General features: G+C 42.1%; 2 protein-coding genes across 10 annotated transcripts in view; one reads left to right on the top strand and one right to left on the bottom strand.

The window, feature by feature from the left end:
- Positions 1-64: 64 nt before the first annotated feature.
- Positions 65-23,376, top strand: LOC310850633 (uncharacterized protein). 7 transcript variants are annotated; one of them, XM_083752275.1, is made up of 9 exons: positions 65-594; positions 2,612-2,735; positions 3,808-3,932; positions 6,486-6,576; positions 10,522-10,601; positions 11,418-11,462; positions 12,458-12,492; positions 13,644-14,271; positions 15,292-15,605. In XM_083752275.1, the coding sequence occupies exons 1-8, from the start codon at positions 551-553 to the stop codon at positions 13,880-13,882; spliced, it is 783 nt and encodes a 260-aa protein (XP_083608401.1). In that variant the 5' UTR covers positions 65-550; the 3' UTR covers positions 13,883-14,271; positions 15,292-15,605. The 7 variants fall into 7 exon arrangements, with proteins under 7 accessions (XP_083608401.1, XP_083608400.1, XP_083608399.1 ...); XM_083752273.1 differs by lacking the exons at positions 65-594; positions 2,612-2,735; positions 3,808-3,932; ... (2 more) ...; positions 11,418-11,462; positions 12,458-12,492 and adding exons at positions 16,901-16,978; positions 19,373-20,064; positions 20,557-20,636; positions 20,923-21,012; positions 22,470-23,376 and having other exon boundaries at positions 13,895-14,271; positions 15,292-15,357; XM_083752270.1 differs by lacking the exons at positions 65-594; positions 2,612-2,735; positions 3,808-3,932; ... (2 more) ...; positions 11,418-11,462; positions 12,458-12,492 and adding exons at positions 16,901-16,978; positions 19,373-20,172; positions 20,557-20,636; positions 20,923-21,012; positions 22,470-23,376 and having other exon boundaries at positions 13,896-14,271; positions 15,292-15,357.
- Positions 23,377-24,659: 1,283 nt separating this feature from the next.
- The window catches only part of CARMIL2 (capping protein regulator and myosin 1 linker 2), a 65,915-nt gene continuing 64,182 nt past the window's right edge, over positions 24,660-26,392 (bottom strand). For all 3 annotated transcript variants that reach the window (XM_083752209.1, XM_083752210.1, XM_083752211.1), the window contains 2 exons: positions 26,239-26,343; positions 24,660-25,623 (listed from right to left, as the gene is read on the bottom strand). In XM_083752209.1, coding sequence (XP_083608335.1) covers positions 25,454-25,623; positions 26,239-26,343 — 275 coding nt within the window. In that variant the 3' untranslated portion in view covers positions 24,660-25,453. The remainder of the gene's footprint in view (positions 25,624-26,238; positions 26,344-26,392) is intronic.

The following is a 26,392-nucleotide window of genomic DNA, read 5'->3' as shown; positions in this document are numbered from 1 at the left end:
AGCTACAACAGCATAAAGCAATAATATAATTTTAAAGGCCTGGGGAAATGAAAAGGGAAGTGCGGAAAATATAGTAAGGTATTATTTATTATTATTTATTGTAAACATTTTTATCCTGCCTTCAGATGAAAATGCTCACAGAGCAGTTGAGTGCACTTCAGAGCTTGCTTCAAGCCAGCACAGTTTGGGCCAGTTGGCAAGGCTCAGGAAACTGGGGGGAAAGGATGTCTCTTTGCGCGGATCTGCCCGCCTCGGCGTCCGACATCTTGAGCGGGCCGAGCTGTTTACTTTGCACAACGGAAAGCCCGCGCCAACGTCGCTTCCTCTTCCTGCTTTGTAGGCGCTGCAAGGGAAGCTCGGGAGGGGAGGGCGAGACGCGAAGGGGCCGCCCGTGCCTTCCCCTCCCGTCCTCCGGCCAGCCCACCTAGCTCGGGTCGCGTTGGGAAGTCGCTGGGAGGAGGAGTCCAGCTGGCGGAGCGGGAATGAGGCCTCGCTCCTATCCAGAGAAAGGGGCAGGTCGCTTTGACACGGGTCTTCGGCAGCTGCCCCTATGAATCGGGAGCTGAGGTCGCTGCGGGACTCAAAGCCCACGGGGTAAGTTTGCAGGTCCCGGGTATCGTTGGCGTAGCTGGCAGGCAGAGGCCGCCGAATAAGCTGGCGGGTGGCGAAGCTCTTGAGTGTTTCGTAATTCCCTTTTAATCGGACTTTTACTCGCTGTAGGATATTGATTTTCCGAAGCAGCCCTCCCACCTCGGGACATTACTTTCCCGTTGCTGTACAGAGGCGCGCACCGCATCTTTTGCTTTGGACCACTTGGATGCACTTCCAGCGCAAATACAATCCATCCTCCGTCCTGCGTAGGCTTATTGCGCTGCGAGTTCCGAACGATTGCAGTGAGGCTTAGCTTCTATGTAAGTGTGGGCAGGGTTTTACTCTATGGAAGTTTCACGTGCATTTCGTTGGGCTGGGGCTTCCTTCCAAGTAATATAACCAGTCCTATCGGCCAGGCATAAAATACGTGTGTAAAACCCATACCTAAAGCTATGGTATATACATTAAATAAATAAATAGCAATAGTTCACCTATCTCTATATTTTCCCTCTTACTAGGGAATAAAATAGTTTGTAGAATGATTCTGCCACTCAGTTTAGTCTGAATTTTGTCTTATGTCTGAGAAAGTGTTCTGTCAACACAGGTTTTACATTTAGATTTAATGAGAGCCTGCTGTTTTTGCATCAACCCACATTTATAGTAGCTCTGCAGTGGGTGTCCAAAATTGTAAGTTCTTCTTGGACCAGCAACGACCAGCCCTGTCATTTCATATCTGCATTAGGTTGCTATTCTAAGGTTACCAGACACCCCTGTTTCCCGGGGACAGTCCCCAGATTTACAAATCAGTCTCCTGACAATCCCATCATTCTGACTCATTTCAGAGTGAAGTGTCCCCGGATTCACTGAAAAAAATCTGGTAACCTTATGCTATTCACCAGCGTGATAAAGACCACTTTGAGTACCCTGTGAGTGACCTTGTGGGCATGTCTGTGCAAGTTTTTTATGTTGGTATTGGGTGAATGCAAACCCCTTCCTAATCCCATAGTGCAATCTGGGAATCTCAATAGAAAAGAGAAAGGAGTGATACTAATGGGTGGAACTGTATCAGGAAGGAAGATCTTCTGTTCTCAGGAACTGCTTGCCTGCACCCCAGTTTTGCTCTAAATCTGGACTCTAATACAGAATTCTGCAAAACTTATATTGCAAGTTTCTAGCCCTTCTGATTTCTGGCAATAGTATCTGAAAATAGAGTGATGTGCAACAGGAGTAAATTTTGCAACCAAGGGTGTTTTTTAAAATAAAAATTTTATGATGCTCATAACTTATTCCTCAAAACACCTAATTTTCTACCACACTGCACCTGGCTTAGAATACAGTGGTACCTCCGGTTACAAACTTAATCCGTTCTGGAAGTTTGCAACCCAAAACTGCTCGTAACATGAGGTGCGCTTTCACTAATGGTGCCTCCTGCTGCTGCCATGCTGCCGGCGCATGACTTCCACTCGCATCCCGGGGCAAAGTTCACAACAAGGGGCACCTACTTTTGGGTTAGCGGAGCTTGTAACCCGCAACGTTCGCAAGGAGGACGGTACGTAACATGAGGTTCCCCTGTACATGTTTCTGTTTTTTATCAAATAAGAATAGTGTTTTAGTTAAAATGAAGAGCTTCTTGGATGAACTTTCTGTATACCAACTTGCAAATTGTTTACTATACTGATGGTTACATGAGAAGGTGAGGTCATTGAATATGAAAGTGTTAAGGTCCTAGTAGTCCCATTAAGATGGCTGAACATGGATTGGCTGTGTACCTACATACATATGGAAGGGCATATGAAGCATTCTCCGGAGTAACATGGCTCATGTTGTCTCAAACATTCTCTGTGTTTTTCTGTTTTCTTAATGATGAATAAATGCACAATTGGTTTTAATGGTATAGCAATCTGGAAGATATTTAGTGTGATACCATCAAGCAATTTTTTTTTTGCCATGCCACTTCCCTTTCCTCCTATTTTGCACATTTTCCCATGCCTTAGTAATTGTAATTACTTATTTTTTCCAGTTTAGACAATGAAGATAGCCAGACAAACAGGCCCTGCTACTTGGAACCTTGGATTGTGAATCTTCTGCTGGAGTACAAGGATTCTGAAACCAGAGAAGAGGGTCAACTTGGACATGTCCTGAGGGTATATTAATGTGACTTTTTAGGCAGTGATGAATGGGGAACTCTTAATTTATAAAATAAAATAAAATTCCATACTCCCCTTCCTCCAAGGAGCTTAGAACAATGTCTCCATCCTCATTTTTCTCTTTACAACAATGCTGTGAGGCGGCGCTTCTCAAGCTATCTTGAAGTGTCCAACTGAACCTGGGCTGTGAGGAAGTTACCACGGACCAGTAGCTGATGGCTCACAGACCTGCCCCAGTCCATGTACCACCACTTTGAGTGGTTCTGCTCTGAGGTTCATTAGGCAGAGTGAGCGAGAGAGAGGGAAAGACTGGCAGAAAGCTTCATAGCAGAGTGGGGATTTGAACCTGCGTGTCCCATGTCCTGGTTCAGCACTCTTACACCACATTTATGTGGACATAATTGATGCTTCTGCTGCTCCTGAGGCAGTGGCTATGTTCTGCCTTCTGAATCCAGAGGAGACCTTTTGCTTGAGCATAAGAGTTGCTTTATATTAGCGCAATCTCATGCATGCTTGCTCAGAAGCAAGTCCCTCTGTGTTTAATGGAGCTTACCCCCAGGTAAATGAGCATAGGATTGCAGCCTATGTGCCTTATAGCCGGACCTGCAGTGTTTAAGTTGGTTGATCAGTTAGATCAATTACAATATTTTGATTCACTAAAATGGTGCCCCTGTTTAGTTGGGAAGCAGATTGAAGTCCCCTCCCCCATTTTGTCTTTTAATACAAGTACTTGTAAAAATTGGAAGTCAGCACATACCAGCTTAGAAGAGAGTTTTTCTTCTTGTTAGGAGACTGATCTTTTTAAGATGATTCCTGTTGCAACAGGAGTATTCATCCTCTGAAAAATGGGAAGTCCCCTGCTCCCACAACTATTGCTTTTTTCTCATGTGCAGATCTAAATTGCCATACTGTGGCTTTCAAAACTTTGTGGGTCTCCATATCTTCCTCATCCTGCCCCTGCTCCCCCAAAAAACGAATGAAAGACTCTAGAGTGGCTTGGTCCCTATTTTTAATATGTGTGGGAAATACCTGACTTCTTTTCCTGCCTTATCTCCCAATTTATTGCTAGGTTCTAAATGAAACAAAGGCTCTAGATCATGATGAGCAGCTTCCAGCAGCTATTCTGTGCATTGCAGATGGGCATCATTATATCCAAGTGGATGTTACAGCCAAAGCTGTTCAGATGACAAAATGGTAATTTTTACACTTTATGTATGAACTACAGTGGTACCTTGGGTTAAGTACTTCATTCGTTCCGGAGGTTCGTTCTTAACCTGAAACTGTTCTTAACCTGAAGCACTACTTTAGCTAATGGGGCCTCCTGCTGCCGCTGCACCGGCAGAGCACGATTTCTGTTCTCATCCTGAAGCAAAATTCTTAACCTGAAGCATTATTCCTGGGTTAGCGGAGTCTGTAACCTGAAGCATATGTAACCTGAAGCATATGTAACCTGAAGTACCACTCTACATTTATATCTCAGCTTTCCGTCAATAAGCTTAAGGTGGTGTACATGATTCTCCTCAATCTACATTTTATCCTCTGAACAACCCTGTGAGGTACCTTAGTCTGAGAGACAGTGAGTGGCCCAAAATTGTCCAGTGAGCTTCCTGGGTGAGAGAGGATTTTAACCCAGGTCTCCCAGGTCCTAATCATCAAATTTGCTGGGGGAAAATTGGTGTTTGGGTAAGCAGCCTATTATAGGGAACATGATAGAGTACCAATAAATATTGGTGGTTCCAAACTGCTCTCCACCCTTGTTTCTATCTTGCTGAGCTTGTGGCAAGCACTTAAGAAAAATGGAAATGTTTTGAGGGCCTGTCACACAGCCTTTAAAAGCAAACAAACTGACTAGTCTAAAATTAAAATAATATTCAAACAAAAATTTAAAAGTATTAAAATAAGCAAGGGAGACTTTGGGGAGATTGATTACAGTGTTTTAATGATATGAATTTTGAAGATAATTATTTTATTCTAAGCGGCCCACTACAATGCATAATTCTTAAGAAAAACTAATTAAAATGGTCTCATACTTCTCTTCGTTGTGCTGATGTGGATACATTGCCAGTTCAAATCACTAATCAGTTGTTTTATGGAGGTCAGTGACTTCATCGTCCAGTGTTAAAGCAACATCTCTTTGGTGGCCCAAGTGACTGGATTCTTTCACTAAATTGTGCAAGATTCTCTCCCCCCCCCCCCCCGGTTGAAGGATTCCAAAAGGCTACTGTGTGAATCAGCACACACTCCACTTTTCCCTTGTCCCATCATAGCTTCCACAAACCAGAGGCTTAAGGCATAAAGCTGTATCCTCTGTCAGTCCTGATCAGTAGCTAATCCTTAGTTTAGCTAGCTTTTAAATTAACAGTGCCGTGGGCCCTGCTGCAATAGATTTCTGAGAGGCATAGGTAGTGGTGACTTTACTTGCTTTGTTAGAGAACCTTGTTATGGTTCCTTGTGTTTTTCATTTTTATTACTGCTTTGGGGTTTTAAACCACTTTTAGGCTTTTTCTTAGAATTATGTGGTGTATAAATTTTATGAAACATGTACATTTTGTACATGCATGTACAAAAGCTAGCACATTAGCAATCTGCATACCATTCTGTGCCAAGCAATCTAAAATTCTGTGTTACAAAATCTACCAGAAGTCTCATAACACAAGAATGCCATTTTAAAAATTAACTTTAGACCTTTCATGCATTCTTCACTTTTTAAGACACACAAGAGAGCCTATGACAACCAGTTGTTAATTTCTATTTGCAGAGTAAATTCCATAATATTTTAGGTCCTGCATACATAATTACTCTATTCACTCTGAGACAGTGTAAGTTCTGTTCTTAGAATAATTTTTGCAAACCAATATGTGCACATTTGCATTTGCACACTGTTGGCAAACTTCATTCTGCACTTTCCCCATGGGCTTTTGTAGAACTTGAAAGATCTCCCCACCCCGCCCCCTGAACAATGTAGTGTGAGGAGGGAGCGACATAGGGGTGAGTGATGAGCAATATGTGTTCCTAGCTAAAGGAAAGTAAGGACTAAAGAATCTGGGTCACACAGAGCACACAAGCACACTACTTGCATGATTATATTATTTTACTGTGTTTTGATTTAAACTACCTGCAGCCTTGTCGGGACGCAGGTGGCGCTGTGGGTTAAAGCCTCAGCGCCTAGGACTTGCCGATTGAAAGGTCAGCGGTTCGAATCCCTGCAGCGGGGTGCCCTCCCGCTGCTCGGTCCCAGCGCCTGCCAACCTAGCAGTTCGAAAGCACCTCCGGGTGCAAGTAGATAAATAGGGACCGCTTACCAGCGGGAAGGTAAACGGCGTTTCCGTGTGCGGCTCTGGCTCGCCAGATGCAGCTTTGTCACGCTGGCCACGTGACCCGGAAGTGTCTCCGGACAGCGCTGGCCCCTGGCCTCTTAAGTGAGATGGGCGCACAACCCCAGAGTCTGTCAAGACTGGCCCGTACGGGCAGGGGTACCTTTACCTTTACCTTTTACCTGCAGCCTTTGAATGATGATGTACAAGTATTTAAAAATAAATATATTCTTGAAACATATCTTTACTGTTATCTACAGTATTTGTTTTTGGATGTCCCTTTTTTAACAACGGAAGCTGAAAGTTTCAGTATTCTGAGGAAATGAATGGATTCTTCCAAATTTTGCTTGGAATTGCAGCCTTTTAGACAATGTGGCAAACTATTGGGCATGGCTATCACGAGAGGCAATACATGTTTCTTTCTTTTTTTTAGTGCTCTACCCCAGTCTGGATTTTCCAGTATTGTTGGCCAGTTCATCGTCCTGCAGAATTTTAGGGTTTGTTTTAAAGAAGAAGCTAAAGTGGTAAGGCACATGAATATTTATTATTTAATTTATTATTGTTTATACCCCACACATCTGGCTGGGTTTCCCCAACCACTCTAGGCGGCTTACAACATATCTAAAAACATAAAAAAAAAATCCATAAAAAACTGCATTGCCACCCTCTCCCAGTTATCTACAGGTTGGTCCTAACCATGCTTAGCTGAACCTGGGCAGAATCCTCCCTAAAGTTGAGATTGCGATTATACTGAGTTTCTTACCGTGGCAAGGAGTCTAACCGTTTAAAACTGAACGTGACTGAATCTTTGCACTCAGTGCACAAAGGTCAGGTGTGCAACCAGTGAGCACAGAGACACTGAAGCCTTACGGCTTGTGTGTATTCTCACACCACACTTTTAGCTCACATGCATTCTCCCAGATGCCTCTAAAGGACCGTTGGTTTTAGGAAAGTCTGCTGCCTACTATGGGATTATGCCACTGAGGTAATAGGAAGCTGGGTCTGTAGGATACCAAATTATTAGAGAATTTACCATATTTTTCTTTGTATAAGACTATGCTTTTTTGCTTTTTGAAAAAGGCAAAAATTGGGTGTTGTCTTATATGTGGATAGTGAATGCAGAGGCGGAATGTGCGATTAATGGCAGCAGCAAGCAGGAGATTGGCAGCGGCGATTTGGCGGGTGATTGGTGGCCGCAGCAAGGCCTGCTGGTGATTGGCTGTGGCAATTGGGCCGGTGTTTGGTGGCTGTGGCAAGTGGGCGGATGGGCTGTTGGTGGTGGCAAGCGGGCAGACAATTGGCGACTGTGGTGAGGTGTGCGATCAGCAGTGGCTGTGTTGTGTGATTGACAGTGGTGGGCAGGTGGATGAGCAATTGGCGGAAGTGACTTTCCCCACCTCACCAAAAAGCTAAACAACATAATTTCTTAATTTTGGGTTAAAAAAACAGGGGTTGTCTTATATATGGGGGTGTCTTATACATGGAAAAATATGGTATTTCCCCATATTTCTTCAGTGATGTACATTTCTAGCATCTTTTGCCATCTTTGTTGGAATTAATTAACTTTATTTTCTTTACTGGCGATCAGTAAAATTTGCAGAATTTGGCAGCCAGCTCGCTCACCAGAGCAAGACGGGTTTGAGCATATTACACTGATTCTGGCCCAACTGCACTGGCTGCCAATTAGTTTCCTTCCCAATTCAAAGTGGTGGTTTTGACCTATAAAGCCTTAAACAGCTCAGGACCACAATACCTCAAGGACTGCCTCTCCCCATATAAACAAACCTGGATTCTGTGATCCTCATCTTTCTTTGTGTGCCTCCCCGACCAGAGGTCTGGAGGGTGGCAAGACAAGAACGGGGCCTTTTCTGCAGTGGCTCCCCATTTGTGGGATGCTCTGCCTAGGGAGGTTTCAGCTGGCGCCTTCATTACACCCCTTTAGGCACCAGGTGAAAACGCTCCTCTTCAACCAGACCTTGGGCTGATTAACATCTTATACTATCTTTTAAATGTGTTTGTGGGAGCTGGTGGGGGGCATGAGGGATATTGGTTTGTGGGGGGGCAGGGTTTGGTTGTTATTTTTATTATGTATTTTGTGTTTTTATAGTGCATTTGTATGTTGTGTAATAAAATAATAAATAAATAAAATGAAATACCTACCATTAATCAGTTAAAATCTATGTATAGTAATTGGATTGCAGCCTCAGTTTTCTTTACCAAAATTGCCTTTGTTTCCTCTGACCAGACCTATGGTGAAAAAAAATGTTGTTGACATCACCTCAGGCTCAATTATGAGCCTAGAAAGCAGGTGTTTAGAAAGAAGTAGCCTTATTTACTCGAATCTAATACACTATCGAATCTAATGTGCACCTCAATTTTCAAAACCTTGAAACCAAAAAAGTATTTGCTGGCGATTGAAAATGTGCCATCAAATCAAATGTGCATCCTAATTTTGCAAAAAAAATGTGCACATTACGTTCCAGTAAATACGGTACTTAGAATCAGGTGCACCTGCATTGCCTCACATAAATTGGCGGGAAAACATGTGAAGGCCTCAGCCAGCCTCCACAGGTTGGCTTGTATTTTATCTGTGGTATTAGGGTTCATCTGCTCTTCAGAGGTTCTGCTAGGATAATAGTCAGGGTGGGACTCTTGAGTTGGTTGACTTTTCTCCTGACACAGAAGGCTGTCTGGCACAAACCTTTGTCTGATTTGAGTTTGTCAGCATTCTGAGTGTCTTTAAGGCAGAAGAAGTATCATTGTGAGGTGACTTCTCCCACCTGCTTTAAAAAAATTGATACAGCATTATAGTTTCTTAAGGTGAGTTTGTGAGTAGTTACGTCCTGAAAATGGGGGCAGTTGTGGTGAAGCATGTTTCCAATCTCCCTCTGGCCCTGAAGATGGTGTTTTTTTGTTGTTGTTTTCTGTGACTGCAATTTATTTTCAAAGTTTTAAATGCTGAACCTGAAGATGGTGTTGAACATGTCACTATATTTCAGCCTAACCCACCTCATGAGGTTATTGAAAACTTAAATGATACTTGTTAAAGGAAAGGAAAGTCTTTATCTTAAAAACTGGGAACTCATTATTTATTTACTTATCATTATCATTTTGTGGGTAGATAATTTTTTCTAGCCTAAGTTTCTTGTGAAAAGGTCACATTTATCCCATGAACCTGAGGGGCAAAGCTAACATGTGAAGGATCCTTTATTGTCCCAAGTGGTATTTTGTTGGCACAGCTTATATGGGACACAGGTTGGTCTTGAGCAGCTGACATGGACAGTTACATTGTTCCGAAGCAAGTCTATGTTGGCTGGAGAGAGCAAGGAGACATTTGCATTTTGTAATCCCCCCCCTTCCCAACAAATCTTACGCTTACTAATATTAATGGACTGAAGGCTGTCTTCCTCTCATCTCTCATTCTCTATTATGCTGTGGGAGCATAATATGATTAAATTTAGGGAAAGCCAAGAAGGGGGCTTCTGGATTTTGTTAAAGGCCCTGCTTATCTGTTCTCTCCACCTCCCACTGCTCCCTGCATATCATTCAAGCAGGTGTGCTAACTCTAGGGGGTTTATGTGTCTTCTGCCCCCTCACTCTTTGTTGGAAAGGGGCTGGTTCCCCTTGATGTTGAGGGGGCCCAGCGTGCGTCATGCATGCACATCACAAGCATTGTGCATCATGTGTTGCAGCTTCAGTGGCCAAAGTGCTCAACCTCCTCTAGATGGTGCAACGTCACACATGATGCACACTGGGCCCCCTCAGTCTTGGGGGCAACTTGGCACCTCTGCATTCAAGTAATAATTACCGTATTTTTCACCCTATAGGACGCACTTTTCCCCCTCCAAAAATGAAGGGGAAATCTGTGTGTGTCCTATGGGGTGAATACAGGCTTTCGCTGAAGCTTGGAGAGCGAGAGGGGTCGGTGCGCACCAACCCCTCTCGCTCTCCAGGCTTCAGTAAGCTATCAGCAAGCCTGGGGAGCCCGCGGGAGTTCCCGCAGGGCTCCCCACGCTGCGGATAGCAGCCTGCCACCCGGCGCGCAAAGCACCCTGAAGCAGAGCGCCCCGCGCTCCGGGCAGACATCGGCCAGCCCCACAAGCTCGGGGGACAGCGGGGAGGCGCAGTGCTGCCATCGCACTGTTCCTCGACCTGGTTTGGAGGCTGGTGCTGGGGAGAAGCATGCTTCGCACCAGCCCCACAAGCTCAGGGGACAGCGGGGAGGCGCAGCGCCGCCATACCGCTGTTCCCTGACCTGGTTTGGTTTCCCCAACCTGGTTTTGGGGGGGAAATAAAGGGAAAAAATTCCTTTATTTCCCCCCAAAAAAACTAGGTGCGTCCTATGGGACGGAGCGTCCTATGGGACAAAAAATAAGGTAAATCAAATTTGGGAACATGTGTTGCCTTATGTTGGACTGAATACTCATCCAGGCACAACATACCTAATTCTGCCTTTCCTTCACTTTCAGGAGGATTGCCGATTTTACCTGGTACTTGATTGTTTCCGAGTGATGCCCATGAAGCGGAGGGAACGGAGGCAGCAAGACTGGTGAGACTTTCTCTTGGCTTTGTTATGGGCTTGATGTGTGAATTTGCATGGAAGAAGGTTGGCTAGAAAATGCTTAGATGAGTCTTTATATGAGTCTGCTTGAATTTGCATCACATTTTACTTAATCTTGGTAAATTAAACTGGGCAGAATGAATTGGTATGTGTCCTTCCCCAACAGTCTTATTTTGTTAGAGCCTTACTACCTGTGATGTGAATGAGGTGGTTAGCAAGCATATTGTGGCTTTTAAAAATTTAAGTGCCAACACAGAGGTGCATGTATGGTTTGATCTCAGAAACTCCAGGTATGGTGAGGTGTATGGTGTGGGAAGGTTCAAATCTTCTACTCCTAGCCACAATTTAAATGAAAATAGCCTCTGCTGAATACCAATTTATATTTGGGGGAAATGTTTTCATTAGCGTCCTGTGTAGTTAGTTCTTTTAGTTCAGTGCTGTAGCTTTCTCAAATTGTCAAAGAAGGGGATTTGGAAAGATGACAGGCAGTGTACCCTGGAGGCAGCCATTCATTTTTGAGAGAATTGCTACTTAGTGATGTTTTTGTTACTGGAAATTGAAGCTGCAAATTGGTTGTTTTTAAAAATGATAATAATAATAATTCTCCAAGTGGCTTTGGTAACTTTTGATGGCCTTGGGATCTACCATATTCAGAAACTAAGAGTATTCTGTAATTTTTCGTATGATCGGTCAGGTTTCGAAATCCATTCTTTAATCCATTTGTTCTTCTGCTCTGAGAAGCTTAAGTGGTAACTTTGGACTATGGTGAAAAGCTGGGAATGCTAAGATGTCATCTTTTTATAGCAACCGGGAGCCCTCTGTACTGGAGAAGATAAAGGAACTGTGGCAGTAAGTACATGGTCCAACAGTTGTTTCTTTATGCTTAATATGTGAGTTAGCTTAAGATAGCAGTGGAAATATTCTATGTGGCTTACCAAAACACGTTTCAGGTTCTGTTTTGCACATATTAGTAAGGTTTTTGTTTTAGAACAGTGAGAGCTCAAAACTTCAGGTTCTCAGTACAGAAAGGGCTGTTGTGAAGATAACATGGAATAACCTTCATGGACACTACTCTGAACTCCTTGGAGGAAGGATAGTGCAATGAACAGCAAAATATATTACTGGAATTGATCAGTAGTTCTGTATGTACAGACAATAACTTTTCACTAGATGATGATATAGACTCTACTATATAGGAATCATCCATAGTCCACACATCAGTTTCTCTTGTTTCAAATGCCAAATTTTGCAGTAGAACATGTTTGTAAGGAAAATTATTAGGAGATAATAAAGTTAGGAGATAACTGAGATATTTACTTTCTTGTAATCAATCCAGAAGTAGAGAAAGAATGAGCTGTTCAGAAAGAAGGAGGGATTTACTGTACTAGCCATTTCTAAGATGTCATAACAAGTATTTTGGAATAAAGGTAAAGGTAAAGGTACCCCTGCCCGTACGGGCCAGTCTTGCCAGACTCTGGGGTTGTGCGCCCATGTCACTCAAGAGGCCAGGGGCCAGCGCTGTCCGAAGACACTTCCGGGTCACGTGGCCAGCGTGACATTGCTGCTCTGGTGAGCCAGAGCTGCACACGGAAACGCCGTTTACCTTCCCGCTAGAAAGTGGTCCCTATTTATCTACTTGCACCCGAGGGTGCTTTCGAACTGCTAGGTTGGCTATTTTGGAATAGGGATGTGCTAAAATGTCATCCTTAGAGTGGATCAAACTGGGTCAGATAAAATCAATTAACAGCAAAATTTGATTCAGACATAAAAAGGAGGTTGTTTGAAGGTTTTGCAAACCCATTGCCATTCTTAACTCTAGGTTCTATTTTGTTTGTGTCTTTCAGGAAAAGCCTTGCTCTCCAGCCCTGGTCCAGCTCAGGTATTGTATAGTGAGCATTGGACGTATCTAAAGGGAAATCTTAGTGTAACATAATAGAAGGGGCTGGTTGGTATAAGATTAATTAAGTCTCCATATCATACTTGCATCATGCAGTACTGCAAGCCCGCAACCTATGTGGAACTGCACATAAATGACAAAACACATACAGCCAGGAAGACCTGTAAGAAGCCATTAAAAAACCATGTTTAAAAAACCTCCTCCCCTTGCTTCCGGACCACTTTTCAGATCAACTCCCATCACTCTCAGACCACCCCCACTTGCTCAGTCAACCTTCCCCACACATTCCAGATGGCTTTTGCTCACTTTCAGGTCACTTTTCCCTTGCTCTCCATGCAATTGCTGGACCCTTTCTCACTCTGATTCTCTGAAGGTGCCCAAACACTCTCCCAGGTGACTACATTGGCAGATGGGATTGCCAACTGTTGTTTCTCTACCATGTTTTGATTTAACCCTATTTTTTCTGTGGTTTTCTGATTTATTTGTTTATTTTCTGGTCACCCGCATAAGGTTGTGATTGCATAAGTAAAGTGAGTGTAAGTTTCAGGCTAACTGTAAGTGGTTTTTCTGTCCCTTATTGCCTTAACAGAGAATTGATGGATGTTTGCATTGCATAGCTCTGTGTCACTTTTATTTATTCCTAAAAATTCTTTCTTGCCTTTACCAGATCCCAGGGCAGGTTACAACAATATAATACACAATTATAAAACAAATAAAAACATTACAGTTCTAAGAATGGGTAAAACTGTTTTAGCCAGATTAGTATACATTCAACAAAAGAGGTGGATTTCACTAAACAAAATCCCTTAACTGTCAGTGGACAATGGTGCATCTGGGCCACTTACAGCAGAGGACAAACATTTTGTAATCTGCTTTTAGATAGCAAGATTACATCCTGATTTATGTGTTTTGCTGACAGCAGAAATTTTCACCTTGTTATTGCCAGAATATGTTTACCTTGGATCAAATTACAAAAAGACTGATGCAAGCATATTTCTGACTAACTTTTAAAATTGGCCTAGTGTTGTAGGCATCTGTTTCATTTTCATTTAGCTCTAATACGAAATGTTATGGGACTCTTGTTCCAAAGCTAACACCCTATTTTACTGTGCACATTTCCTTTTCCTGTAAAGAGCCATCATCTGTTTCTGAAGTACTGCAGGAGATAAAGCAGGATCAACTCAGTACTTTAAAAGAAAATGCCAAGGATTGTCTCAGTTTATTGAACCCCAGCAAGCTGTTGGATTCTGAGCAGTTGGCTGTATATCCTGACACCAAATGGCAGGTGGAACGCAAGCAAGATAAGGTCTGTTCTGCCTGTGACATCTCAACTGAAAATCACAGGGATGGGGTGTGTGGGTGTGATGGTTGAATGGGTAGATAGATGATGGAAGAATAAGGAATAAAAAATACAGATCAAAACTGATAAAACCTTCAACCCTGAAAGTAAAGCAGATGTCAGGTATTTTTATTTCTCAAATCAGTGGATCTGGTAGAATTTCCATACTGGCAGTAAATGGCTGTGATTTGCTCACCAGGGTCCCTTATTTTCTATTTTATTGGACAGTTATGTGATTGGTAAGATTTATTGGCCTGTTAAGCACTGGCTGGGTCTGCGTGGATCTGTTGTGTTATGCAGGGAAGCAGAAGTGGAGTAACAATTCTGATTTCATGTTCACCAGAATGTCTTTGCCATCCCAGCCAACCTGTTGATGATCAGTGCAGAAAATGAAGCATTACTTCACAAGTCCTACCTACCAAGTGAGTGCCAGAGTGCTGGGTGAAAGATTACCTTAGTTAAGGATGGGGCCTTCCTTACGCTGTTGGGCCCATCAGCCCCAGGCAGCATGTTCAATAGCTAGGGGTTGTGAGAACTGTAATTGAGGATTCAGAGTGCACCCCATTCTAAAGTAATTTGGCGGGATACTTTATTACGAAGCAGTTCTGTTTATTTTAGAATATCAAGTGTCCCTAGAACTTCATAACTAAATGCCATCATTTTAATGGCAATCTATAAGGACTGACAAAGCTTAAGTACAGTATGTTTGAGAGACCAAGGTTGAGGTTTTGTGGACAGAGGATTCTGTGACCACAACCAGGAACTACATTTTAATACCCAAGCTACTGTAGAAGGGAGAGTGCAAGGTCTGGCTGTTTTTATTGTCCACCACTGCTGTTTTTTTGCGCAGAATCTCATAGATCTTATAATCTTGCTACCATTAAAATGATCGTTATGAATTAAGGGTGAGGGCTGCTGTGAGCTGAGGTGGTGCATTTGTCAGATAAGAAGAACTGAATCTGGCCCACCCTCCACAGGCCAGGTGGACAGCCTACCAATCCCCTGGCAACTTATGATGTCAGGTGATTCAGAGTTCAAGTTTCATGGTACTAAGATCACATATAAGCCTCTACCTGCTCCCTTTTAAAGAGAAAGTAAGAGCTTTTGGTGTCTGGTGCCTTTTTCTTCCTTGCTTCATTTTAAAGACTAGTCAAAGTGTTAAGATCGGAGATAAGAGAAATGCTGCCTAGTCTTTCACAGTCTTGTTTCCTTGGTAGGTGAAGACACCTCTTCGTCCAGCCCTTTGGGGAGGGGTAAAGTGTAATGGGGATGGAAAAGTGCTTTTGCTTGCTGCTTCTGCCTCTTGGTTTGGTTGTTGTGATATTTATGGTGCTTTTCATTCCATTTTTTTACTGATGGTGTTAATTTTTTAATGGCTGGTTCTAATACATGTCTTTTTGGGGGAGTCCGTGGTAAAAATCAGATTGTACTTTATCTTACAGAGCCCTCTCAAGCTATTCTTGAGAGTACTCAAGATGATGAGCAAAGTACTGTATCTTTTTTCAGTGGTGAGTAGCAGTAGTTGTCTCTCTGCCTGCAAGGCCACAAAAGCGATGTATAGCTTTTCTGTTGACACAAGTGCAGCTTTCTACTTAAGGGGATATCACATTATCTAAAAGACACCTTGGTCCACAACTGAGCTCTCAAAGTCTAGAAGACTACAGTGGTACCTCAGGTTAAGTACTTAATTCGTTTCGGAGGTCCGTACTTAACCTGACACTATTCTTAACCTGAAGCACCACTTTAGCTAATGGGGCCTTCCGCTGTTGCTGCACAGCCGGAGCACGATTTCTGTTCTCATCCTGAAGCAAAGTTCTTAACCTGGAGCACTATTTCTGGGTTAACGGAGTCTGTAACCTGAAGCGTATGTTACCTGAAGCGTATGTAACCTGAGGTACCACTGTATTATGAAATCAGTAGTTTTACAGATAATGGTTGCTTGTCTGTATCCAAAGCTCCTACTGAGGAGCATCTCAATAATAGTCATAGGAAGTTGAATTTCATTTGGTGCCCAACTTTGTAAGCCAAGGGTGGAAACCTCTTTCTGCCTGAGTATCGCATTCCCTAGTGGGCAGTCTTCTGGGTGCCACATGCCAGTGGTTGGCAGGGCAATGGGTGTAGGGAGTTATTGTTTGTTACTATGGTATTTTTTGTGTTTTTATACTGTAAACCGTCCTGTGATCCTTGGATGAAGGGTGGTATATTATTATTATTATTATTATTATTATTATTATTATTATTCACCAAACTAATAAATCTGCTGAGACCTTGAAATGCTGCAGCAAGTGCCCTTGACTCAGTTACAAGGAAAGCTGACAAATGTTCACTTGCTTATGCTTCTTAATCTATCTAATGAGGTCTGGATAGTGGTGTTTGAGAGCCATGTGCTCTGTAATCTCTTCAAAACCTGACAATATTCATGCTTTATACCCATTTACTGTAGGCTCAGATACATCTGGTGGCTTGCTTTGCTATTAGATTTTGGGATGAAACCTTATAAGGACTAAGGAGCACATTGATAACTACAGATGTGCAGTTCTCCAGTATAGCATGAAATTTTTTAATAGGTGTTATTTGACAGGGAAAAAACATTTGTGACCGTGGATGGCTGAAAGTAGTCTCATATGCGGCCAGGGAGTCTTGAAAGGATGTGGAGATAAGATATCAAATGCCACTCCCCAAGCTACAATGCTGTGCATGTGGTTCAAAGCTATTCCATAAGCATTAGTAGATGTAACTTCAGAACCTCTGCTCTTATTTTTCCACTAAACTAATTTCTGAAAACCTGCTCTGCAGATGATATTTTGAATTATCTTGAACTTACTTTGAGGGCAGACCATGCTCCACCTTAACGCAGCTTGGGAGGGGAGAGGGTAGTTCTGTCCTACTTTGGTTACACCGGCTGCCTTCTTGGAAGAGAGAATTTCTAGAATTGTTTGAATATCCAGAGCTCTTTCCCATTACTTTAACCTGACCTCAGGGTTGCCTGCACCTTTAAGAGGCCTATTTGCAGGGAAACAATTGATTGCACTCTTTTTTTTTTTTTGGCAGCTGAATCTGAAAGTCCAGATGGTTCCTTAGAAAACCCTTGGGATGAAATTCCAGGAATGACTCTGTCCACCTCCAGTGGTGAGTATTTATGTTGTTGTCCTACTGCCTGTGAAGAAAGTTGTTCTGTTTCTCTTTGTACCAAGTATTTGCATCAGTGGATATTTATTTTGGCCTTGATAGTAAAGATGAAGTATAATTGGAATTTTCAGCATGAAAGAAAGTCAGACTGTTTTATTGAAGAAATCAAATACAAATGACACAAGAAGTTAAGTGTTGATGTTTTTAATTGATATTTTGATTTATTTAAAAAATTGTAGTTTAGGCTGCTAAACGTTTCTGTGATTCAGTGTTCTCAAGGTTTCAAAAATTAAACGTTTATTTATTTTGCTCCTTTCTTGCTTTCAAAATAATGAGGTTTGGGCACTATCCAGCTAAAGTTAAGTGACGTAAGTCATTTATTTTAGAAATCAATGGAACCTAGATATTCTTAACTTTGGGTGGATTATGATTTCTGAAAATTATATTCTCAATTTTTTTGGAGGAGATACTTGGAAAATGACATGTATACTTAATTCACAGCGAAGCAAAAACATTACCAGGCATCCTTAGTAGTGCAAGTATGTCCATCTTGAGTTTCTACTAGAAACTGGCAGCCGGAATAATCTGATTTTGTTGCAGCCACACTTGCTGTCTTTAAATATCTTAGGTGTTAACTGGTGGTTGGGTTTGCTTGTTTTTTACATTCTGGTTGGAAACAGTGGCTAAATTGGGCCGGTCTCTTCCATGCTTCAACACTTTCTCCTTCCCAGTGCTATTTTTCTAGAAATCCTAGAGGGCTGCTGCCAGTAAGTGTAGACAATAGTGAACTAGAAGTCAGCAAATATGTTCTCTCTTTTCCGCTTCAAAATATGGCAACTCTACCATGAACATATCCCTTGTTCTCTTAGAGTAGCAATGGTGCCCACCTGAGAGGTGCTGGAACTGAGTTCCTGTGAGTTCCCTCTGAAAAAAGCCCTGGCAACACCATAGTTCACTTCACCATCTTTCTGCTTTGTAAGATGAGACACAAAGGGCTTTTTACCCTTCTCCTACAGTGTGAATAGCAATTTGCAGAGCTTTTCTTTACTATGCACCTCTGCTGTTCATGCCATTCGCTTATGCCATTGCTCTTGCAGGGATATGAGCAACAGGGCTGCATTAAAAGGAAGTGGGCATTGCCAAAGCCTCTGACTCTGTTCATATTGAGGGTGAGAGAGTTAAATTTGTCTGTGTCTTGGGCCCAAATCTAAAATAATGAAGGAGGTTATGTTCCAATCTAAATTCTGTTATTAAAGTGCCTGTGTCGGGCTTAAGTTTTGATTGAGCTGGAAAAGGAAACCACCACATTCTTCTTTGAAGCTGCTGTAAGCCTCATTTGAGTGTTTTTTTCTCCAGTGAGACAAACAGCAACTAGGGAGTTGGAAGCTAGATTGAGATAGGCAGGAAAGAGTCAACCCCCCCCCCCCCGGCCTGTTGTTACTTGAATCAAAATGTGAACTCTTTGTGCTGCTTTAAAGGAAACACACACACAAAGAGAGATATCACTCACTGATCTCTTGCATCACACCCCATTTGGCTCATGCTTTGAATTAGACAAGTCAGTGGGTAAAGTGTTACAGGGAAAAATGGAAAATTGGTTGCTGACCAGATGTGTAAAACCTACCTGTGCGCTAGGGCATGTTGAATTTTTCAATTTTCAGATTCCAAAAATGAGGGGTGCTAAAAAGTTGTAACATGATTTGGGAATTCAAAAAAAATTACTTTGGTTAAATAAATATAATTTTGTTTTGCTTGGTAATTAAAATGTGTGGAAAAGTGCATAGAAATCATTAGAAATGATTGCCAAGTATTTGCAGTTATACAATATATTTAATACATATTTTATATTACCTGACACTTTCAGAAGGTTAAACATCTTATTTTGTGTTTTCCAAGAGTTTATTTGCTTCTTAATCAAATGTAGACTTGGTAAGCTAAATGTCTAATCACAAAAATAGCAGATTTGAATTCCTCACATCCAAAAGCATATTTTTAAGATTCCCCCCAAATGAAGAAATTTGCAAAAAATAAATTTTACCCACTAAGATGACATGCTCTACTGTGGCACTAAGCTCAAATTATTTATATTATAGTTGCCCTCCCGTTATGGCCTATTTGGAGCCTACATTGTCATCTAGCCAGTGAAAATCTCTTACAAATCAGGTTCATGTCCCTGTTCCTGTCCCCTTGAAATGGCAGAATTACCCACATGCAAATAGCCTTCAGAATATTGTGTAATTCTTGGATATATTTGCAAGTAGCTGTGTATATTTTATGTTGACTTGACTTTCACAGCCATTCTTTTTGAGATCATTTGTACCAGGTTCACAGTAGCCTGCTTGTTTTCTTATATGACTTAAAAGTAGTTGTGTGTTTCCATTTTTGCTTTGGCAGACACATCTGGTATATCACACAGCCTCCCCTGCGCACAGCAGGTGCTCATGGCTAATACTGCCGGGGAAGAAGAGACTCCACGCTCCAACAGCTGCACCCCAGATTTACTGGAACCTCGTGTTCATATGTCCCACTGTAGCTCTGGCCAGGATGTGCCAAAAGAGACTGTGTCCCCATCACTACTTCCTTTTCACAGCAGTACATCTCCCAAGGAATCTGCCAGTCAAAAATCCAGCTCTGTTGCATTGATCACTGCACGTAGTGTCAGCAAAACTGCAAATACTGATGAAACCATTCCCTGTGGCCCATCACTGAGGAATTCACATTCTCACACTAATATGTGCCTTCGCTCTTCTGTCCGTTCCCCAATTCAGAGAAATATCTCTCTTGGGTCCTTGTCTGAAAATACAGAGGAAGATCATATGGCCCATTTGCAGAGGGATCAGACTTCGGTGAGAAGATCTGGGGAGAAATTCCTGGACATAAGCAGGACATGTGTGGCAGCTAAAAGGAAACAAATGACTCTAGATGAGGAGCCTACTGAGACTTTCTCTGGTCCCACATGTACCAGTCTGAAAGCCCTAGGGCAGCATACTACCACGGCCTTTCCAGAATCCAGTAATATGGAATTGGTAGCTGTGAACATGTCCAAAAAGAGCCGGATAAAGGAGATGCAAGTTCAACAGCATCAGGTATCAGCCCAATTTAGATGCACAGAGGGAGTCCTGGGAAAGGGAAGGGAGCCAGGAGCCTCAAAAGTCATCACTAGGCCAGAAGAACAGCTTGGAGTTCAACAGCTGGTAAATCTGATCTGGGTGAACAATCATGGTAAAAACCCTTTGAAACACTGGTTTATAGCCAGGATTCTCATAGTGTGAGTAGGGGCTCCCTGACAACTGTCTGAGAAAGCCTGGTCTCTTCTTTGCACCCACTCCAAATATTGTATTCATGTTTGATTCTACCAATAGGCAGAGTGTAGAGTTTTATATTCACTTGTGCAATGTGAATGACTTTTCCTCACCAGTTGTGTGGCCTCATGGCTTGAAATCCCTGTCTCTTCCCTTCTTCCCACCCTCCCTGCAGAGAGTGGTTTGGGAAAGAAGTAGCCTGTAAATCTCAAAAGACAGAGCGAGGTAGCAAACCTGACTTCAAATTCACAAATCTGCTTCTGTTCCTTCCTGCAGGAGTGTGTGAGAAGAGCCCCTTTTCATTTTACGTACATGCCACCAACATCTGAACTCTGCTCCCAAGTGCACTCTACAAGGTTAGTGTATTTCCAAGCTAGTAATACTTGAAGTGATATGGGAGACAGAGGGATTGCTCTGCATAGAGTCCAAAGGAACTGTGCCTACCGCAGGAACAGGAGAGTAATAACTGGGAGAAGGTAAAAGTAATTGTTCAATGACTGCTGCCTTCCATAAGATCTTGTTAATGATATACCAGTATTTTTATTTTGAGGAATATGACACAGCAGGCAAGAATGATCTGCTTATCCACCATCCTATGATCCTATTTTCACATTGTTTCCTGTTTTTGTTTTTGTTTTGCAGGATCTCAAGAGCATTGCTGGCATGGGCATGCTGGGTTTTCAACAGCACACAGAAATGATAGTCTTTGCTGAAGTTCCTTGTTCTTCTCAGGTTGGATTTATCTAGTCACCTTTGCCATATTATAATGATTAGTACCTTACATATTAAAATAAATTTTTGAAAACAAGTGTTTAGTATTTTAACCTTTAAAGGTTTTAACCTTTAAAGCCCTATACGGCCTAGGACCCTCGTACCTACGGGACCGCCTCTCCTGGTATGCCCCACAGAGGAACTTACGGTCTTCAAATAAAAACATCCTGAAGGTCCCAGGCCACAGAGAGGTTAGGCTGGCCTCAACTAGAGCCAGGGCTTTTTCGGCTGCGGCTCCAATCTGGTGGAACGCTCTGTCACAACAGACTAGGGCCCTGCAGGACTTGACATCTTTCTGAAGGGCCTGCAAGACAGAGCTGTTCCACCAGGCCTTTGGTCAGGGCGCAGCCTGACGCCCTCCTTTGGCAGTCTTTACAGAACTTTAGCCTATGGTTGCCATCAATTTGATTTTAATTAATTTTATAATGTTTTTATGCACTATTTTATTGTTATTAGCCGCCCTGAGCCCGGCTTCGGCTGGAGAGGGCGGGATATAAATAAAATTTAGTAGTAGTAGTAGTAGTAGTAGTAGTATATGTAATGGCTCAAAAGAGTGTGTGCCAGCGGTTGTAAAGCAGAGGCTATTCTGCTTTTGTCACAAGGGGATATGTTAGCTGCTTCCACAGGGGATGGCCAAATAACAATACCACAGTACAATCTTGTAGCGCATGCTGTTCCTAGAACCAATGATCAGAAAGTAAGCTGACCATACTAAATTTTTGTTCTCTAAGAGCGTAAGACCCATTTAGTCCAGCATCCTGTTCTCACCATGGTTAACCAGGTGCCTATGGGAAGCACGCAGGCTGGACATTAGTGCAACAGCATTCTCCCCACTTGTGCTCCTCAACTATTCAGAGGCATACCAATTCCAATACTATCACCATTGCTAGTAGCCGCCAATAGCCTTATTCTCTATGAAGTAGTCTAAACCCCTTTAATGCCATCCAAGTTGGTGGCCATTACTTCATCTTACAGTAGCAAATTTCATCGTTTTCACTATGCACTGTGTTAGAAATACTTCCTTTTATCTGTCCTGATTATTTCAACATTCAGTTTCACTGAATGGCCCTGGGTTTTAGTGTTAGAGAGGGAGAAAAACTTTATCCATGCTTAATTTAGACACCTCTATTATGTCAATCATTGTCTCCCATTCATCTTTGCTTTAAACTAAGAAGCTACATATGTTGTAACCTTTTCTCATGGAGGAGTTGTTCCAGCCCTATTCTTATTTTGCTTGTCCTTTGCTGAACCTTTTTCAATTCTACAATATCCTTTTTGAGATACAGTGAGACTAGGACAGAGCACACTATTCAAACTGTGGTCACACCACAGTTTTTAATAAGAGCATTATGACATTGGCAGTGCTGTTTTAATCATTTCCCAAAGGCTCCCTAAAATGGAATTTGCCTTTTTCACAGCTGTCGCACCCTGGGCCAACATCTTCAAGAAGTTATCCACTACGACTCCAGTTTGGATGCCATAAGAGTGAGGTTGGGATTTTAATGCTTTCCACCAGTTTTCCTGGAACAGATAGTAAGCTGACCGGGCTGTAATTTCCTTGATTCTACTTGGATCCTTTCTTTAAAATTGGAGTTAACTTTCCAGTGTTTAGATATAGAGGCTGATTTTAGGGACAAATTAAATATTTTGGTATAAAACAAGCAAATTAAGAACTTGAGTGGATGACATGTGGACCTGTTATTCTTTTCATCTTTAATTTCTGAGTAAGGGCTGGAATTTTATCTCTTCTCACCACTATTTGCCTCAAACTCCTTCCTGACACGGTTCATACACATGGATCTGGCCATTACCTTTCACAAGGAAGACAGATGCACAACATTCATTCAGCTTCTCTGGAATCTCCTTTTTCTCCTGTAGTACACCTTTGATTCCCTTGCCATCAATAGGTCAAATTGCCTCCTTAGCTGGTTTCCTGCTCCAGTGTATTTCTTATTTTTGCTAGTCTTAAGTTTTAAGCAATATGCTCTGCTTTTTGAATTCCTTCTTGCCTGCTTGTATTCTTTCGTTGTTTTAATGAGGATAAAACTTTTCTGAAAGAAGCCTTATTTCCTCCAATAGCTCAGTAGGTTAACTATGTAGGCATATTCCTGCCCTTGGTGGTACTTTTCCTTATAAGCATTATACATTGGAGCTGAGCTTGCTAACTCTATTTATTTATTTATAATAAATTTATTATTTATAATAAATAAATAATAAAAAGTAAAGAAACATTATATGGAACCTACTCCATTTAAGTTTTGTATTCATATTTCCTGTTGTTTCTTTAAAAAAATGAAATGAGAATAAAGAATATTGATTGCCTAAGTGTCAATGGGATATTAACAAGCTGAAATGTGTGCAGAGGGCTACCAATATGATAAAGGAAACCAAGCCTTATGAGGAACAGTTGAGGGAATTGGGTATTTTTAGCCAAGGTAAAGAGGAGAGGAGATAGGAATATGTACTGTGAATAATACCTTCTTGTGTCAATGTCAGTAATTATTTTGAACATTTCCCCATTTCATTTAATTACAAAATGTTTTATATAGCTTACATGCTTGATAAAATGAAAACAAATTTAGAAAAAAACAGCTCTCATAGAAAATATGTGCGTGCCTTTTTTCCAAAACTGAGCACAATAACTCAAATACTGTTTGAAAGTTTAAATAAAACAAATCTTTACCTTAAATGGAAAACCAGCTATTTGTGCTAGAATATATCTTAAATATACATGCAATATTTGCTTGGTAATTGATGATAAATACTGAAGAACAATACATAGAGCTAGATTCCCCCCTGCGTTTTAGTGTGTGTCAAAGTCTATAGGAGTCTTGCAGTTTAATTCTTAAACCAGATTGTTCTCAAACTACAGAAACAGGATTCCATGGCTGTAGCTGTGTGTATCTCTTTCAATATTATTTGGATATGGGGGGGGCATGAGTTCCCTCAATGACTGAGGCTCGGTGAGAATCTTATTATTACAGATTTTCTACACCCAAAGCACTTGGATGTAGTTTAACTTAGAAATGATTGTGTAGAATGACTGAATCTTTCAGTGTTTACACACAGCACAGCACAGCTGCGTTTAGTGAGTTTCTCAGCACTGCAAAAACTGTCTTCACCAGCTCTTGTACAAAAAAAGTGCTTTCTGTGTGAAAATTTAACACTTGTAGTGACCTCCATGAGCAGCTGCAGGGTCCTTAAAGCAGGGAATGAGGAGTGCCTCCCCCATGTTGCTGAACTCAAACCTCCCATCAGCTCCAGCCAGCCTGGCTAATAATCAAGGATGGTTGGAGCTTTAATACCTACAACTTCTCCATCTGTGCTTTAAAGCATATTGGTTATGGTAAGTTGTTCCCTTTAAGATGGCATTTGGGGGGGGGGACCTGCCTATTTTTCTAAGAGGCGGTGATTAGTCATCTTGCAGTAGCTCTAAACAGAAGCACTGAGTTTTTGCAAGACAACTCTCGCTTATCCTTTTCATGGTACTTAAGCATCTTCTCTTTCTCCCACCTTTCTTGTACCAAGCAAGACACAGATGGAGTCTGTAAATTGGAGGGAAATAAAGGCAACAGTCCTAATACCACAATAAATGAGACAAGAACAAATTCTGCTGCTTTGAGTTATCATCCTCATTTAATTGTGGAACAGAGGAGCTGAAACTTCTTTATTAGTTATAACTTGCTGAAAGCTGCCAAATCACACCCTCCCCTTATGCCTCATTCATGCCAAACACCTAACTGATGCCAATAGATATTTGCCTAGAATAGAGTTTTCCCCCCTAGGCAATACGAAGGCTATAGAAAGATATGGCAGAAGTGAAATCCTAGGAACAGAAATGATGCAGGCTAAAGGACGGAGCAAGATTGTCAATGTGAGACAGACCAACCTGGCTTTGTGGCGCTTTTAACCTTTTCTGCAAACCCCAAGCTGTCCAAATTTCACACTCCTGAAAAGTACAATGCAAGGCAGGCAAGTTTAGTGTATATAAAATAGCCCCCCACCCAACCCTTCTGCTGGTGGTTCTCAGTTTCTGGCACTACACATTTTTGCATCTGCACCAGCTGCCAGCTGTATAACTGTTGCTGGAAATAGCCGGTTTCCTGCATACTCAGCATTTGGCTTTTTCTATGTGAACCATTAGAACACTGGGCACTTACATGAGAGTATACAAGGGTGAAAGGTGAAAAGGGGACAACCCAAACGTGCAAGAGTTTTGACGTCACTTTATCTCACTGGAAACACCAGCTCTACCAACCAAGGAGCCATGATGGGGCTTGCTTGGCCCTGTGCTGAATTGCTTGCACCTCCTCAGATGGCTGTTCTGCTGCTTCAAGTTACAAGCCTGTCTTCTGTGCTCATTTGTGTGAGCTGCCATCATGCAGAATCACCAGCCACTGACTCAGTGCTCTTGTGTTGGTGACTTGGAGAGTGGCACAGCAGTTCTTTGGTCTAGGGCTGTATTTTGTGCGTTCTCTAGAGTTTGTTCCAGAGCTTGTTGCAACTCTTCTTCCATTTCTGCTTTTGGCTTTGCCTCTGTGGGTTCCTTGTTCCTTCCTTGGCGTGGAGTGCCTGCAAGAAAATCCACAACCATCCTATCAGCATAATACCAGTGGCCTTCTTTACTGCCTGCAATGAGAACCTGGGCTCCTTTGGAAGGAAGAAAGGGAGGGAGGGAGGGATATAAATTAATTCAACCAACCAATAAACCTAAGAGTCCAGATGGATCAGATTAAAGGCTTATCTAGTTTAGTGTTCCTTTTCCCACACTGGCCAAACTGATGCTTATGGGAAGCCCACAAATGGAACAGGAAAGCAGTAATACTCTCTGATGTTCCTCAGGAACTGCCTCTGCTATGGAAAGTATTGTGATTAGTACCCACTAGAACACAACACTGAAAAATAAGTCAGATTTGGAAAATGTGAATGCAGAACATTTTATACTTAATGTAGCATCAATCACCTCTTAGATACTGCTGTCCAAAAAACAGGTATACATGGGGTGAGGTTGGATTATTGGCTCCTCTGTAGGTAGTGCCAGGTAATTATTACTCAACTTCTGTTGATTGCGGCACAAGTGGTATAAAGTTTGGAACCAACTTGGGAAGTTTTTATAGAAAAGTATTACATCGTGTCTATGGGAGGAAAACACTGTATACTTTTTTGGGGAGGAGCGGCTGTCCTTACTTGGTGAGTCAGATGGTGTAGATGTCCCAGGCTCCAACAAGGACTTGGGCTTAATCTTCCATTTCACAATTGGGGAGCGCTGCAGACAAAGAGGAAGCTTTGCATCTGTAGGGAATAAAAGTCAGGTGAACATGTTAACCAGATTGAGAAAGAG

Source organism: Podarcis gaigeae (assembly GCF_964106915.1).
Source record: "Podarcis gaigeae genome assembly, chromosome: 8".
Lineage (NCBI taxonomy): Eukaryota > Metazoa > Chordata > Lepidosauria > Squamata > Lacertidae > Podarcis > Podarcis gaigeae.
Note: the sequence above shows the minus strand (reverse complement) of the source record. Positions and strands in the feature narration are given on the sequence as shown.

What these genes read in the sequence shown, in the direction of transcription:
- LOC310850633 (XM_083752269.1), top strand. Translation starts at nt 15,222, where the DNA reads ATGGCTGGTTCTAATACATGTCTTTTTGGGGGAGTCCGTGGTAAAAAT. An exon ending in GACTCTGTCCACCTCCAGTG is followed by an intron (nt 16,979 to 19,372) that starts GTGAGTATTTAT and finishes TTGCTTTGGCAG; the next exon opens with ACACATCTGGTATATCACAC. An exon ending in TCCCAAGTGCACTCTACAAG is followed by an intron (nt 20,637 to 20,922) that starts GTTAGTGTATTT and finishes TTTGTTTTGCAG; the next exon opens with GATCTCAAGAGCATTGCTGG.